The sequence below is a fragment of the Bison bison genome, unplaced genomic scaffold (genome assembly GCF_000754665.1).
Source record: "Bison bison bison isolate TAMUID 2011002044 unplaced genomic scaffold, Bison_UMD1.0 scf7180017864453, whole genome shotgun sequence".
NCBI classification, from domain to species: domain Eukaryota; kingdom Metazoa; phylum Chordata; class Mammalia; order Artiodactyla; family Bovidae; genus Bison; species Bison bison.
Genome location: NW_011495015.1, coordinates 1,357,881 through 1,368,848, shown reverse-complemented (window position 1 = coordinate 1,368,848; position 10,968 = coordinate 1,357,881). Strand labels below are relative to the sequence as shown.

At 51.2% G+C, this 10,968-nt stretch overlaps 1 protein-coding gene across 5 annotated transcripts in view; it reads right to left on the bottom strand.

Annotated features, from left to right (window-relative positions):
- PIEZO2 (piezo-type mechanosensitive ion channel component 2) overlaps positions 1-10,968 on the bottom strand; it is a 253,432-nt gene that overhangs the window by 8,070 nt on the left and 234,394 nt on the right. For all 5 annotated transcript variants that reach the window (XR_826962.1, XM_010859074.1, XM_010859075.1 and 2 more), the window contains exons 39-47: positions 10,563-10,745; positions 7,666-7,918; positions 6,565-6,697; positions 5,394-5,541; positions 5,088-5,302; positions 4,199-4,357; positions 3,360-3,507; positions 1,729-1,917; positions 1,351-1,443 (exon numbers count right to left, since the gene is read on the bottom strand). Coding sequence is in view for 4 of the 5 variants with exons in the window: in XM_010859074.1 (XP_010857376.1) it covers positions 1,351-1,443; positions 1,729-1,917; positions 3,360-3,507; positions 4,199-4,357; positions 5,088-5,302; positions 5,394-5,541; positions 6,565-6,697; positions 7,666-7,918; positions 10,563-10,745 (1,521 nt within the window). In the remaining variant the exon portion in view is untranslated. The remainder of the gene's footprint in view (positions 1-1,350; positions 1,444-1,728; positions 1,918-3,359; positions 3,508-4,198; positions 4,358-5,087; positions 5,303-5,393; positions 5,542-6,564; positions 6,698-7,665; positions 7,919-10,562; positions 10,746-10,968) is intronic.

Sequence of the window (10,968 nt, the reverse complement as noted above, 5' to 3'; positions counted from 1 at the left end):
GTGCAGAGGGATTTTCATCCCAACAGGCTGTCTGGAGTGTTCTGGCACTAAGAGCTCAGTCACATCACCAGACCCCAGTGGTGGTGCTGCTACTCCCATGGGCATGGGTGCTGGGTCGATTCAGTCATGCCCCACTCTTTGCAACCCTATGGACTGTAGCCCGCCAGCCCCCTCTGTCCATGGGTTCTCCAGGCAAGAATACTGGAGTGGGTTGCCATGCCCTCCTCCAGGGGATCTTCCTGATCCAGTGATTGAACCCGTGTCTCTTACATGTCCTGCATTGTTGCGGGTGGGGGTGGGGAGGGAGGTTCTTTACCACTAGCGCCACCTGGGAAGGCCCCCTCCCCACAAGGCCATGGAATCACTCCAATCAAACAGCACAGAAAAATCAGATGATTTAGTGTCATCTTTTCCTTCCCACTAAAAAAAGAAATGTACCAACTATTGGGGAACATTCTTCTCATAAGAGAGACAAGTTTAATCTACCCTGGACATTGGGCCCTTCCTCACAGCTGTGTATTCCTCAAGACTAGCGCTGACAGTGGGCATTACAGGCCAATCATTTTACAATGGGGAAAAGCATGTTTGCCCAATCACTGTACTTAAATTAAAAGTATCATTTGTAAAGCCGATTTCAACCACGAAGAGTCATGCTGTCATAGTATTAAAAGCATGGAATGCAGAGAGAAGGATGACATCAGCCACACAATTCCACCACCAGAACTTGATTCCCATTCTATACAGTTGAGGATACATGCCTTAATTTTTAAAATAAATTTTAAAATAATGGCATCCTTTTACATCTCTTTCATTTTGAGAAATTTTCATGCTATGAAATCATCTTCATAATTATCATCTTATTAGAAAGGAAGTTGCTTGGAAAACCTGCCATAATTGATTCATTCAGTCCTACTTGTTGAATCCCCAAGCTGCCTGGTTCTTATGAATGTGGAGGATGCTGTCACAAGCAGGCACCTGTGGGGCTTCTCCCATATTCTGAATGACTTCCTTAGGACAGACTCCTGCAGGAGACCTCCCAGTCAAAGGGATCAATGTCTACCACGATTTAAAACCTTTAGAGATTTGAAAAGGATCAGCACCTGTTGTGTTTAACATGAAGATTCTCTGAATTAGAATTATGTTTATTATCACTTATGTCCAATAATACAGACACTACATCTTAGATGATCAAAGTGGCCAGTGGCCAGGAACCTGCAGTGTAACAACTGATCATCCCCGGGAAGTCCTGCCCTCCAGCTGAGGTCGTGGCCAAGTGGTGAGTAAGGTGACGACAGTCAGCTGGCCAAGATGACAGCTGTTCACAGAGACCATCTCCATGCATCTACTTACAGTGTCCTTAGAAAAAGCTTTAATGAATTTATTAAACATTGGCTGGTCCATAACTTTCAGCTGGCTTTGCTGGGCACTCATTGTGAAAATAGGCTGGAAAACAAAGACACACGGGACGGTTACTATTTGAAATTCCTTCTGTGCATCCTGGGTTCTGAGAACAATATTAAACCGTGTATTATCCACAGCCAGTGCAAGGCTCTCTCTTCCATGTCTCCTGCACCTTAGCTCACATATTTGCAGAACTGTCAATATTCAGACAGGAGATGCGGGTCCACAGAACCTCAGTAAGTCATCCGGTGGTCAGGGAGAGGGCTGCGCTCGGCAAGGACTCACAGAGGGGTGGGGGATGGGAGACCTGGAGGGAGGCATGGTTACCTGGTACCCGCCCAGGGTGATTGTGACTGAGACGTCCAGGGGCTGGTTGATAACCCCAGCAACGGATTTGACCAGAGACATGAAGAGTAGCGGGAACCAGACGATGCAGATGAGCAGCACGATGATCATGCCCCCCATCCCGTACTTGACCACCTTCTTCTTCTTCTGCCCCCGGGGCTGCGGGTACCTCTGCAATGGGAGGGTGGCATGCTCAGGTGGTGTCCCCAGGAGAGGCGGGCACTATGACCACAAAGTCTGCCTGGGACTGAGTCCTGAATCTGTTCAGAATGCACCCAGTCCCAGCCCTGGAACAAGGGAGGCAGCAATGCTGGGCTGTGAGGAGCCTGCTCTGTGACCCCCACAGGGTCCACTGGGGCCTGAGTGGTTTTTTCCTTAAAAGGACTCTGTGGGTTTGCTGGGGGCAGACCTGTGGACCAAGGGACCAAAGCTTCTGCTGAATAAACCCCTGGTTTTAAGGGATCAGGTGGGAGAAAGACATTTTACTTTAAATTCCTGAATATTCGAAACTGTGCCTTTCAAGGGGGTCCTCCTCCCCTTGGCGGGTGGAAAACATTTTAACTTTGTTCGTGACACATGTTGTCAGGACCACATGTCCAAGCTGGAATCACCTCCATTTGCTGCATCAAGGGCTCCCCAGCCCAGAGCTCAGCCTGCAGGCGAGTGGAGGGCTCAGCTCTGCCATGTGTCGTGGAGGCTGCTTGGGTCTACATGCCTGTTCCATACTTAGATGCTGCTTCTACGGGACCTGTCTCCTTTCAGGGGTACTCTGGAGGCTGGACTACATATGTATGGTAAACTTTTGAAAAAATCCCTTCAATAATCATGTTGTTGTTCAGTCGCTAAGTCATGTCTGATTCTTTGTGACCCCCATGGACTGCAGCACACCAGGCTTCCCTGTCCTTCATCATCTCCCAGAGTTTGCCCAAGTTCATGTCCATTGAGTTGATGATGCCATTCAACCGTCTCATCCTCTGTTGCCCTCTTCACTTTCTGCCTTCCATCTTTCCCAGCATCAGGATCTTTTCCAGGGAGTCAGCTGTTCGCATCAAGTGGCCAAAGTATTGGAGCTTCGGCTTCAGCGTCAGTCCTTCCAGTGAGTATTCAGGGCTGATTTCCTTTAGGATGGATGGAATCATAATTCCATCCACATCTAAACCTTAAAATCCAACCTAGCAGAATGAGCAGATATTTTCACTTTAATTTCCTTTGCACAAAGAGGTTGCCTCCTCTGTGTCTCATTGAAGAGTGGCCCAGAGGGTGAACCTGAGTCTCAGACACCTGGACCACTTTCCTCCAGCACATCTCACCCCCTCCTGCTCCGAGATAAGCCATTTCAGAATGACTGTGTGGTCCAGCACCGTGTCACCTCTTCTCACAACAACACAACAAGCATCTGCCAGAAGAAGAATCATCTGGAGGCTCTTCTCGCTATGGCAGCAGCAGGTCCAGACTCCTAACTCCAGCAGGGTGAAGTCAATGGGGTGTTCATAGGTCCAGGTGGGTTCTGCCTCATTTATTGGGCCACAAAACTTGCAGAAGTTCCTATCAGTCTTATAACCGGCCTGTATCTAAAAGACACAAATACGGCTGAGACACTGCTATTGGCTTACTTTTTCCGACTCCCGCCAACACTTGAGGATGAAGATGTGAGCATAGATGTCCTCCACACAGATCCAGCTGGACAGGCTCAGGGTCGTGTCTGTCCACACCCAGTCCATCACAGCCCTCAGCTCCGTCAGGAAAGGGACAAGGCGGAACCTGTGGAAACCAAGTCTTGTCAGAAGGACAGCTGTGGGCTGGCCCCATCGCCGGACAATCTTGCAGGCTCATGGAGGTCCTGACTGTCACTGTTACTATAAAAATTCAACATGGAATACAACTGCTTTTCATTATCAGTCCGTTAAGGAATGGTATTTGCCTTTTCCTTTTTTTTTTTTTTTTTGGCTGATGGTTTTAAAAAACTTTTATAAATACATTTGAAGTGTCTTCAATTTCTTTAAGTCTTACAGTTATAGTTTTCTTCGTATAAAACTTAAACTTCTTTGGCTAAATTTATCTTGAAGTATTTTATTATTTTTGATGCTCTTGTGAATGGGAGTGTGCTGTGTGCTCAGCTGCTCAGTGGTGTCTGACTCTTTGCAATCCCATGGACTGAAGTTCGCCAGGTTCCTCTGTCCATGGGATTCTCCAGGCACGAATACTGGAGTGGGTTGCCCTGCACTCCTCCAGGGGATCTTCCCAACCCAGGGATCGAACCCATGTCTCTTGCATCTCCCACACTTGAGCAGGGAGGAGAGGGGGAGAGTCTTTACCACTAGCGCCACCTGGGAAGGCTCCCCTCCTGCCATGGCCACAGAGTCACTCCCAACCCTGGCTGCCCCCCCATACTCCTACTTCCCCCGGCCCCCCATACTCTGCACGTGGCCAGGATGGCACCGAGCACCCTCACCCCTGGAACAGGAAGAGGTTCACGTAGTTGTAGCTCTTGGTGAGGAAGTTGCCGAGGACCCGAGTTGGGTAGCCGCAGCGGATCTGGTAGGCGGACAGCCCGAAGTACACGCACTTGACGAAGTACCACAGCTGCGCGACCAGGTTCTGGCTGAACTTCCTGGGTGAGAAAACAGAAAAGTACAGGGTGGGATGCTCTTCCGGTACAGAAGGACACCAGTTAGGGTGAGAGAAAAGCCTACTCTTCCCTCTGGCTTCTAAAGGCAGGTCCTTATCACAGACGTCTCAGCCGCATTTGGTTGGCAGGAGTCATTCCTAAGCTAATGACATCCTCCAAAGCTGGGAGAGCAGTGTGGTCACCCGAAGAATGCCCCCAGACCCCACTCTAAGATGGGCATGTCCTCACCCCTAGAACCTGGGAACGCGTGACCTTCCTTGGCCAAGAGGACTTGACAGACATGCTAGGGTTGGGGACCTGGGGTTGGGAAGAAGTGTAGCTGCCCAGGGGGCCCCACAAACAGGCCTTAGCCGGACAGCCTTGCTCGGCTGTGGGCAGGAGACGTGGCAGGGAAGAGATACAGGGTTTGGAGAAGGAGGAGGAGACCCTGAGCATCTCTGGAAGCTAGAAGAGGTCAAAAGATGGATTCTCCAGGGACTCTCCAGAAAGGACCGTCGTCCCGCCCACATCGTAATTTCAGTCCAGTGAGGCCTGGGTCTGCCCCCTGGCCTGCAAAGCTGTAAGACAATGCACTTGCATTTAACCCTGACCTTGCAGTGGTACTGATTAACCCCTATCCTCTCCTTCCCTATGCGCTTATCCTTACAAAACATTTCCTTCCCCTATGGGTTCCAGGAAAGTGGCCCCACAGCTCCAGTTCCCAAGGCCTCACCTCTCGGTCACGCCAGGCAGGATGAAGAACATCCAGAAGTGAATCCCAAACACCAGGATGACCTGGAAGATGACCTTTCCTAGGACAGTCTTCCTGAGGTAGAGCGCCCGGTCCACCACCATGGTCCCAAACTGAATGAGCACCATCACCAGGAAGGGCCCCGGCACCTGGTCCTCGGACAGTGAGGACGTGATGTCGGCCGCAGCCGAGTGTTTCTGGGGAGGAGACCGCAGGCTCAGTCCTGGACGCACCCACAGGACAGCATCGCTCATCCCCGCGGTGTGGTGGCCTCGGTCCCCCACCTACCCCGAAGGCCCAGAAGCCGAAGACAATGATGACGAAGTCCACGGTGTCCGCCAGGAACATAAGCACGTACACATCGGTGACGGCGCTGTAGTCGGGGTGGATGAGGTCGTAGAAGAACTGCCTGATGGGCACGTAGAGCTGCAGGGTCCTAGGGGACAGACGCCCAGTGTGGGCTGGGTGGAAATGCAGGACCCCCAGAGACCCCGTCACTCTGCCCTCTGCTGCCCTCCCGCACAGCTCGCCCTCCCCTGCTCCGGCCTCAGGACACTTCACTGGGGGCAGGGGCCCCTGCTCTGCCACAGACTCTGCACAAGTTCACAGCTTCTCTCCGAAAGCATAACGGAATGGTAGCCCCGGAAACGAGGGGCTGGTTTGTGCCCTGATTCAGTTGCTCTCCACCTGTGAGACTTGGATCCTGCTACTGAGCCCTGTGTGCCTTCCTCTTCTGTAAAAGGTGTAACGAGACCCGAGGGACAGGGCTGCGGTGAGAGTGACAGGACCCCGTGGTCCTGCTGGCCCCGGTAGATGCCAGGAGCCCCCTCTCCTCCCCTTTCCGCCCTTGTCCCCAGGGCCAGGCATCATCCTGGGCTCTGGGGCTCAGCCTCCTTCATCCCTGTGCTTCCACTCTGGCTGTCTGCCAAGCCTCTGTCCCTTCTCTTCATGGTCTGTAATTCAAGACCATGTCCAGGTGAGCACAGCCCTTGGTCTCAGAGCTCAGGCTCAGGACCAACCTTGAGGCACTGGCCCTGTTTTCACTCCCGTCTGCTGCTGGTCTGCCTCCCTGATACCTGGGAGGGGGGCCCTGTGACCTTGGCTGGTGACCCTGGGCTGCATGAAGGACAAACCACTTCTTGAATGCACCTCGGCTTCCCTCTAGAGGGTGAGCATATCTCTGAGAACCTCTGATTTGACTTCACTGCCTGTCTGGTTGGACTCATTCATGTGCCTGGAATTATATACCATGAGCTAGTGTGTTTAGAAGTGCAATGGATATAAAAATGAATCATCCTATTGGAAAGTGATTCTTGAAAGCAATATCATGGTGGGGCATTTTGTTCTGCCCAAAGCTGATGACACTTTTGATGGGAGAGGTCACTTCTCAAGCATGTTGTCTTTGGCTGTTGCCGAGGAAGTGCCCCCAGTCCCCAGGTATCCTCACTCATTCACTCACTTCTTTATGGTAAAGGCTTTTGCTTTGATTAAGTGTTCCTGCAACTTCTCCATGTAAAGTTCCCGTCTGCTCTTCTGCTTGACGCTCACAACGCTGCTTCCTTTCTGGCTGCTGTTCCGGGTGCTCGTGCTGCCTGGAGACAAGAAGGAACTGAGACGCGCCCTGAGTTGTGCGTCTGTTGCCGTTAACTGTCGCAGAAGCCCACCAGCTCCAAGGCAGAGGGACAGTTGGAGGCTGGTTAGAGGGCAAGATGCACAGATGCCTGTAAGAACAGCGGCAGAGAACTTGGGATCTGCACCCCCTACTCTAGTTCCATAGCCAAAGGCGTCCGTGGGCTTTCACACCCACCTGGCTCCTTCCTGGGTGGCTGTGGGACCTCTGTCCCAGGAAGAATTAGACTGGGGAGCAGTTTTCTCCTGCTCAGTGGGGTCCCAGGTTTTGGTTGTGGGTCTTCTAGCCCAGGTCCAGGACCATGCCTTTTTTCAGGACCAAATTTCTCTAACTGTAAAACCAATATGAGATGGCCTGCCAGTGTTGGCCAGAGAAAAGATGAATACAGAGGGTCTGGAGAGCTGCAGACAGGAGTGCTGGCAACACAAAAGCGCAGTTACCCCAAGAGGGGTGACGCACGTGTATTTTCCTGTCACTGGCTGTTCGGTAAGAAATTAGTAACTAACGTGGGAAAAAACTAGGTGGTTTGACTTAAAGTTTCTATTGATTAAATCTAAGTGCACTTTCAAAATAAATTGTGATGCACAGCATTCTGGGCACACCCGGCAGAACCTCTGGGTATGATTGACAACTACCCTGTGTCCGACACTCACTAGGTACGAGGCAGCGTGCTGGTCACTTTTCACCAACACCTGAAACCTTTGTCCTAGGTGGGGGTTGGAGAATTCAGACAGACACCCTAGACAGGGATGTGAGCGCCCCAGGCCACACAGCTCAGCCAGGATTTGAACTTTGTCTGGTTACAAAGTACATTCATTTCACATCGCAGTATCTGCTGCCTTGACAGCACGCAGCTCCCTTGCCCCTGACCCCTGGCACCAGGGAGTAACTCTGCTCAGGGGTCCTTAGAGCAACACCACGCAGCAATACCTCTCTTGGACCTATTCGAGGAAAAGCTGGACCCCTGTGATGTCTGGGAGCCGCTGCTGGAGCGCTTCCTCCGGACGGCAGCCGGCTGCTCGGGGAAGGTCACGTGCACTGACTCCACGGACGCGGCCAGGTTGATGGACTTGAGCGAGTCGGAGGAGGCCCTCCTGCCATGGCCGAGGGACAGCTCGTCGTCTGAGTCCACTTTGTCTGAGCCGCTGTCCACAATGTCATCTTCATCCCAGAGGCCGTGACACTGAGGAGGCAGGAAAGGGACAGCTCAGTCCGCTGTCCAGACAGAGGCTGGGACTCAGCCCCGTGACATCCAGGCCACCAGCGTGTCCCTCAGGATCGGAAACCACACGTCGAACGGGGCGACTGCAGCCAACGACCCTGATGGATAGAGGAGACTGCTAGGAGAGCACGACCTAAGTGTTCCCACCGAACACTGACCAACAGGCAGGCGAGGAAGTGGTGGATGTGTTAACTAACCAGACGGGGGTCCTTTCACCATATACACGCTTATCAGTCACCACATATACACTTCTGATACCTTACAATTTCACTGGCCAATTATACATCAACAGAGGATCCTTCAGTTAAAGCTATGGTTTTTCCAGTAGTCATGTACAGATTTGAGAAGGCTGAATGTCAAAGAATTGACACTTTCAAACTGCGTTGCTGGAAAAGACTCTTGAGGGTTCCTTGGACACCAAGGAGATCAAACTAGTCAATCCTAAAGGAAATCAACTCTGAATATTCATTGGAAGGATTGATGCTGAAACTGAAACTCCAATACTTTGGCCACCTGATGGGAAGAGCTGATTCATTAGAAAAGACCCTGATTGAGGGCAAGAAGAGAAGAAAGTGACAGATGAGATGGTCTGATGGCATCACTGACTCAACGGACACGAATCTGAGCAAACTCCAGGAGATAGTGAAGGACAGGGGAGTCTGGTGTGCTATAGTCCACGGGGTCACAAAGAGTTGGACATGACTTAGCAACTGGACGACAATACATCAACAAAGCTGAAATTTTTTAAAAAAAGATTAGAAAACCAAAGCAAGTTCAGGGATCCTAAGAAAGCTTATTATCTACCTATATGTACTTTTGCAAACTCATCACACCCCAGTGACTCACGAAAGACCCCCCCCCCATCCCCAAGCCAAATGGAGCATTAGGGACTGGCAGTTTGCAAGGTTACAGAAGGCAGAGGGAAGATCTTGGTCATAGTCCACATAGGTAAAAGCCTGTGTGAAACAGCCCAGCAAGTGGGATAGAGGTCAAACACACATTTACACGTATGTGTGTATGCATGTATGTGTGTGTTGCAGCCTGGCGGAGCAGAGACCAGAACCTGTCCCATGACTTGAGGGTGCGGCAAACTGCGCCCTTGTGATTGTCCTGGTAAGCATACTGAATGGACATTCTTGGGGCGGACGCGGTCTCTGCTCCACTTCACTGCATACCCCTGTGTCCATCCCCATGAAAACAAAACAAGATGTTCCTGATCAACAGCAGAGCCTTTGCTAATCAAACTCCCCAGTATAGCTATTCCCTGATGATCTCATGTGACTTTTGCCAATAAAAGTGTGGGCTGAAAGGAGCCATTTTGTCCTTCTGTCATGGACAGCAAGAGGGCTCCTTGACTCCCGCTTGCCAAATTATATATGTCTGTCTTTCCATTACGCGCTCACCCCTGTTTCAGGTCTTTCTCACCCGCTGTGCTGGGCGTGGCATGTGTGTGCCTTAACTTAGTCCAAGCTTGTTCTGAAAAGGAACTAACAAAGATACTACTTGATAAAATGAATGTAAGACATGTTATATCAATACAAGGAGACACAGTTAAAACAAGAGAAGGAAAGTGAGATTCTGACCATAGGCATATCAATACATCCAAGGCATGCTGTATGACAATCTCTAATGTGTGGACTTAAGTAGCGTATCACAGGTTCAGCTTATATTTCACAGTGTTTGAGACAAGGAACCCCACAGATGCTCAGCAGGATGACAGGATGTGCAGATCCCAAGAAAGTTACCCTGCAGACCCGTCTTCCCAGAGCAATGCAGGTATGGCTTTCTCAGAAGCGGCCTCTCTGGGAGCACAGCTTAGGATCCCAAGGCCTATGCATTGGGCAGTCTCTCACTAAACCAGTGGTTTCAGAGCAAAAACCATGAGAAAAGCAATGCTCCTAAAAGGGGGTGGGCCAAGGTCAGGCTGGAGAGGAGACCCCAAATTCTAGCTCCCCAATGATCTGCCTTCAACTCAGGCAAGACTTGATGGATCCAGTGGTAAGAACCACACACCTTTCAGGCAATTCCCACAAACACAAGATAATCAGGGTGCCTTCATCCCAGGGTGGGCTTCACAGGTGGCACTATTGGTAAAGAACCTGCCTGCCAATACAGGAGACATAAGAGGTGTGGGTTCGATCCTTGAGTCAGAAAGATTCCCTGGAGGAGGGACTGGCAACCCACTGCAGTATTCTTGCCTGGAGAATCCCGTGGACAGAGAAGCCTGGAGGGTTATAGGCCATAGGGTCGCAGAAGAGTCAGACATGACTAAAGCAACTTACAATGCATGCGTGCATCCCAGAGTAGAAATAGGGGGAAATTTCCCCCAGTTGACCACAAACTCCATTATTGAGTACACAGTGTTGAGAAAACAAATGAACAAAACTGTTAACAAAGAAAACAAGCGCACACAGACAGACCTCGCCCGTGGCCCCCAGCCCCTCGCGATCCCAGCGCTGGGTGCTTGGGGACAGCCCAGGGCTGGTGGGCGGGCAGTGCGATCCCAGCGCCGGGTGCTTGGGGACAGTCCAGGGCTGGTAGGTGGGCAGTGCGATCCCAGCGCTGGGTGTTTGGGGACAGCCCAGGGCTGGTGGGCGGGCAGTACCTTTAGGATGGAGCGGTGGAAGAATAGCGCCAGCAGCTGGATGAGGTCGTAGAGCACGTAGGCGTCCTTCTTCTCCACCCCGATGATGTTGGGTGGGTGGTAAGGCTTGTCCTTGTTCAGTTCCACATTCTTGTTCCAGGGGAAGAACCCAAATTGGAAGAAGTACTTGACCACAATGGCCACCTGCACAGATGTGAGAAATCAGAATAAATGATGCCCTTTAAGAATAGTTCTAGACGAGGAACAGTGATACAAAACTTATGGGGAAAAGTCTCAGTTCTGGTGCTGGGAATGCACACAGCATGTGGAATAACGAATTCTCCTTCCACAGATACTGACTTCAGGACAAGGCCAGAACCACACCTCCAGGGCCTATGACTACAGACACATCGGGGCCGTGGAGGGT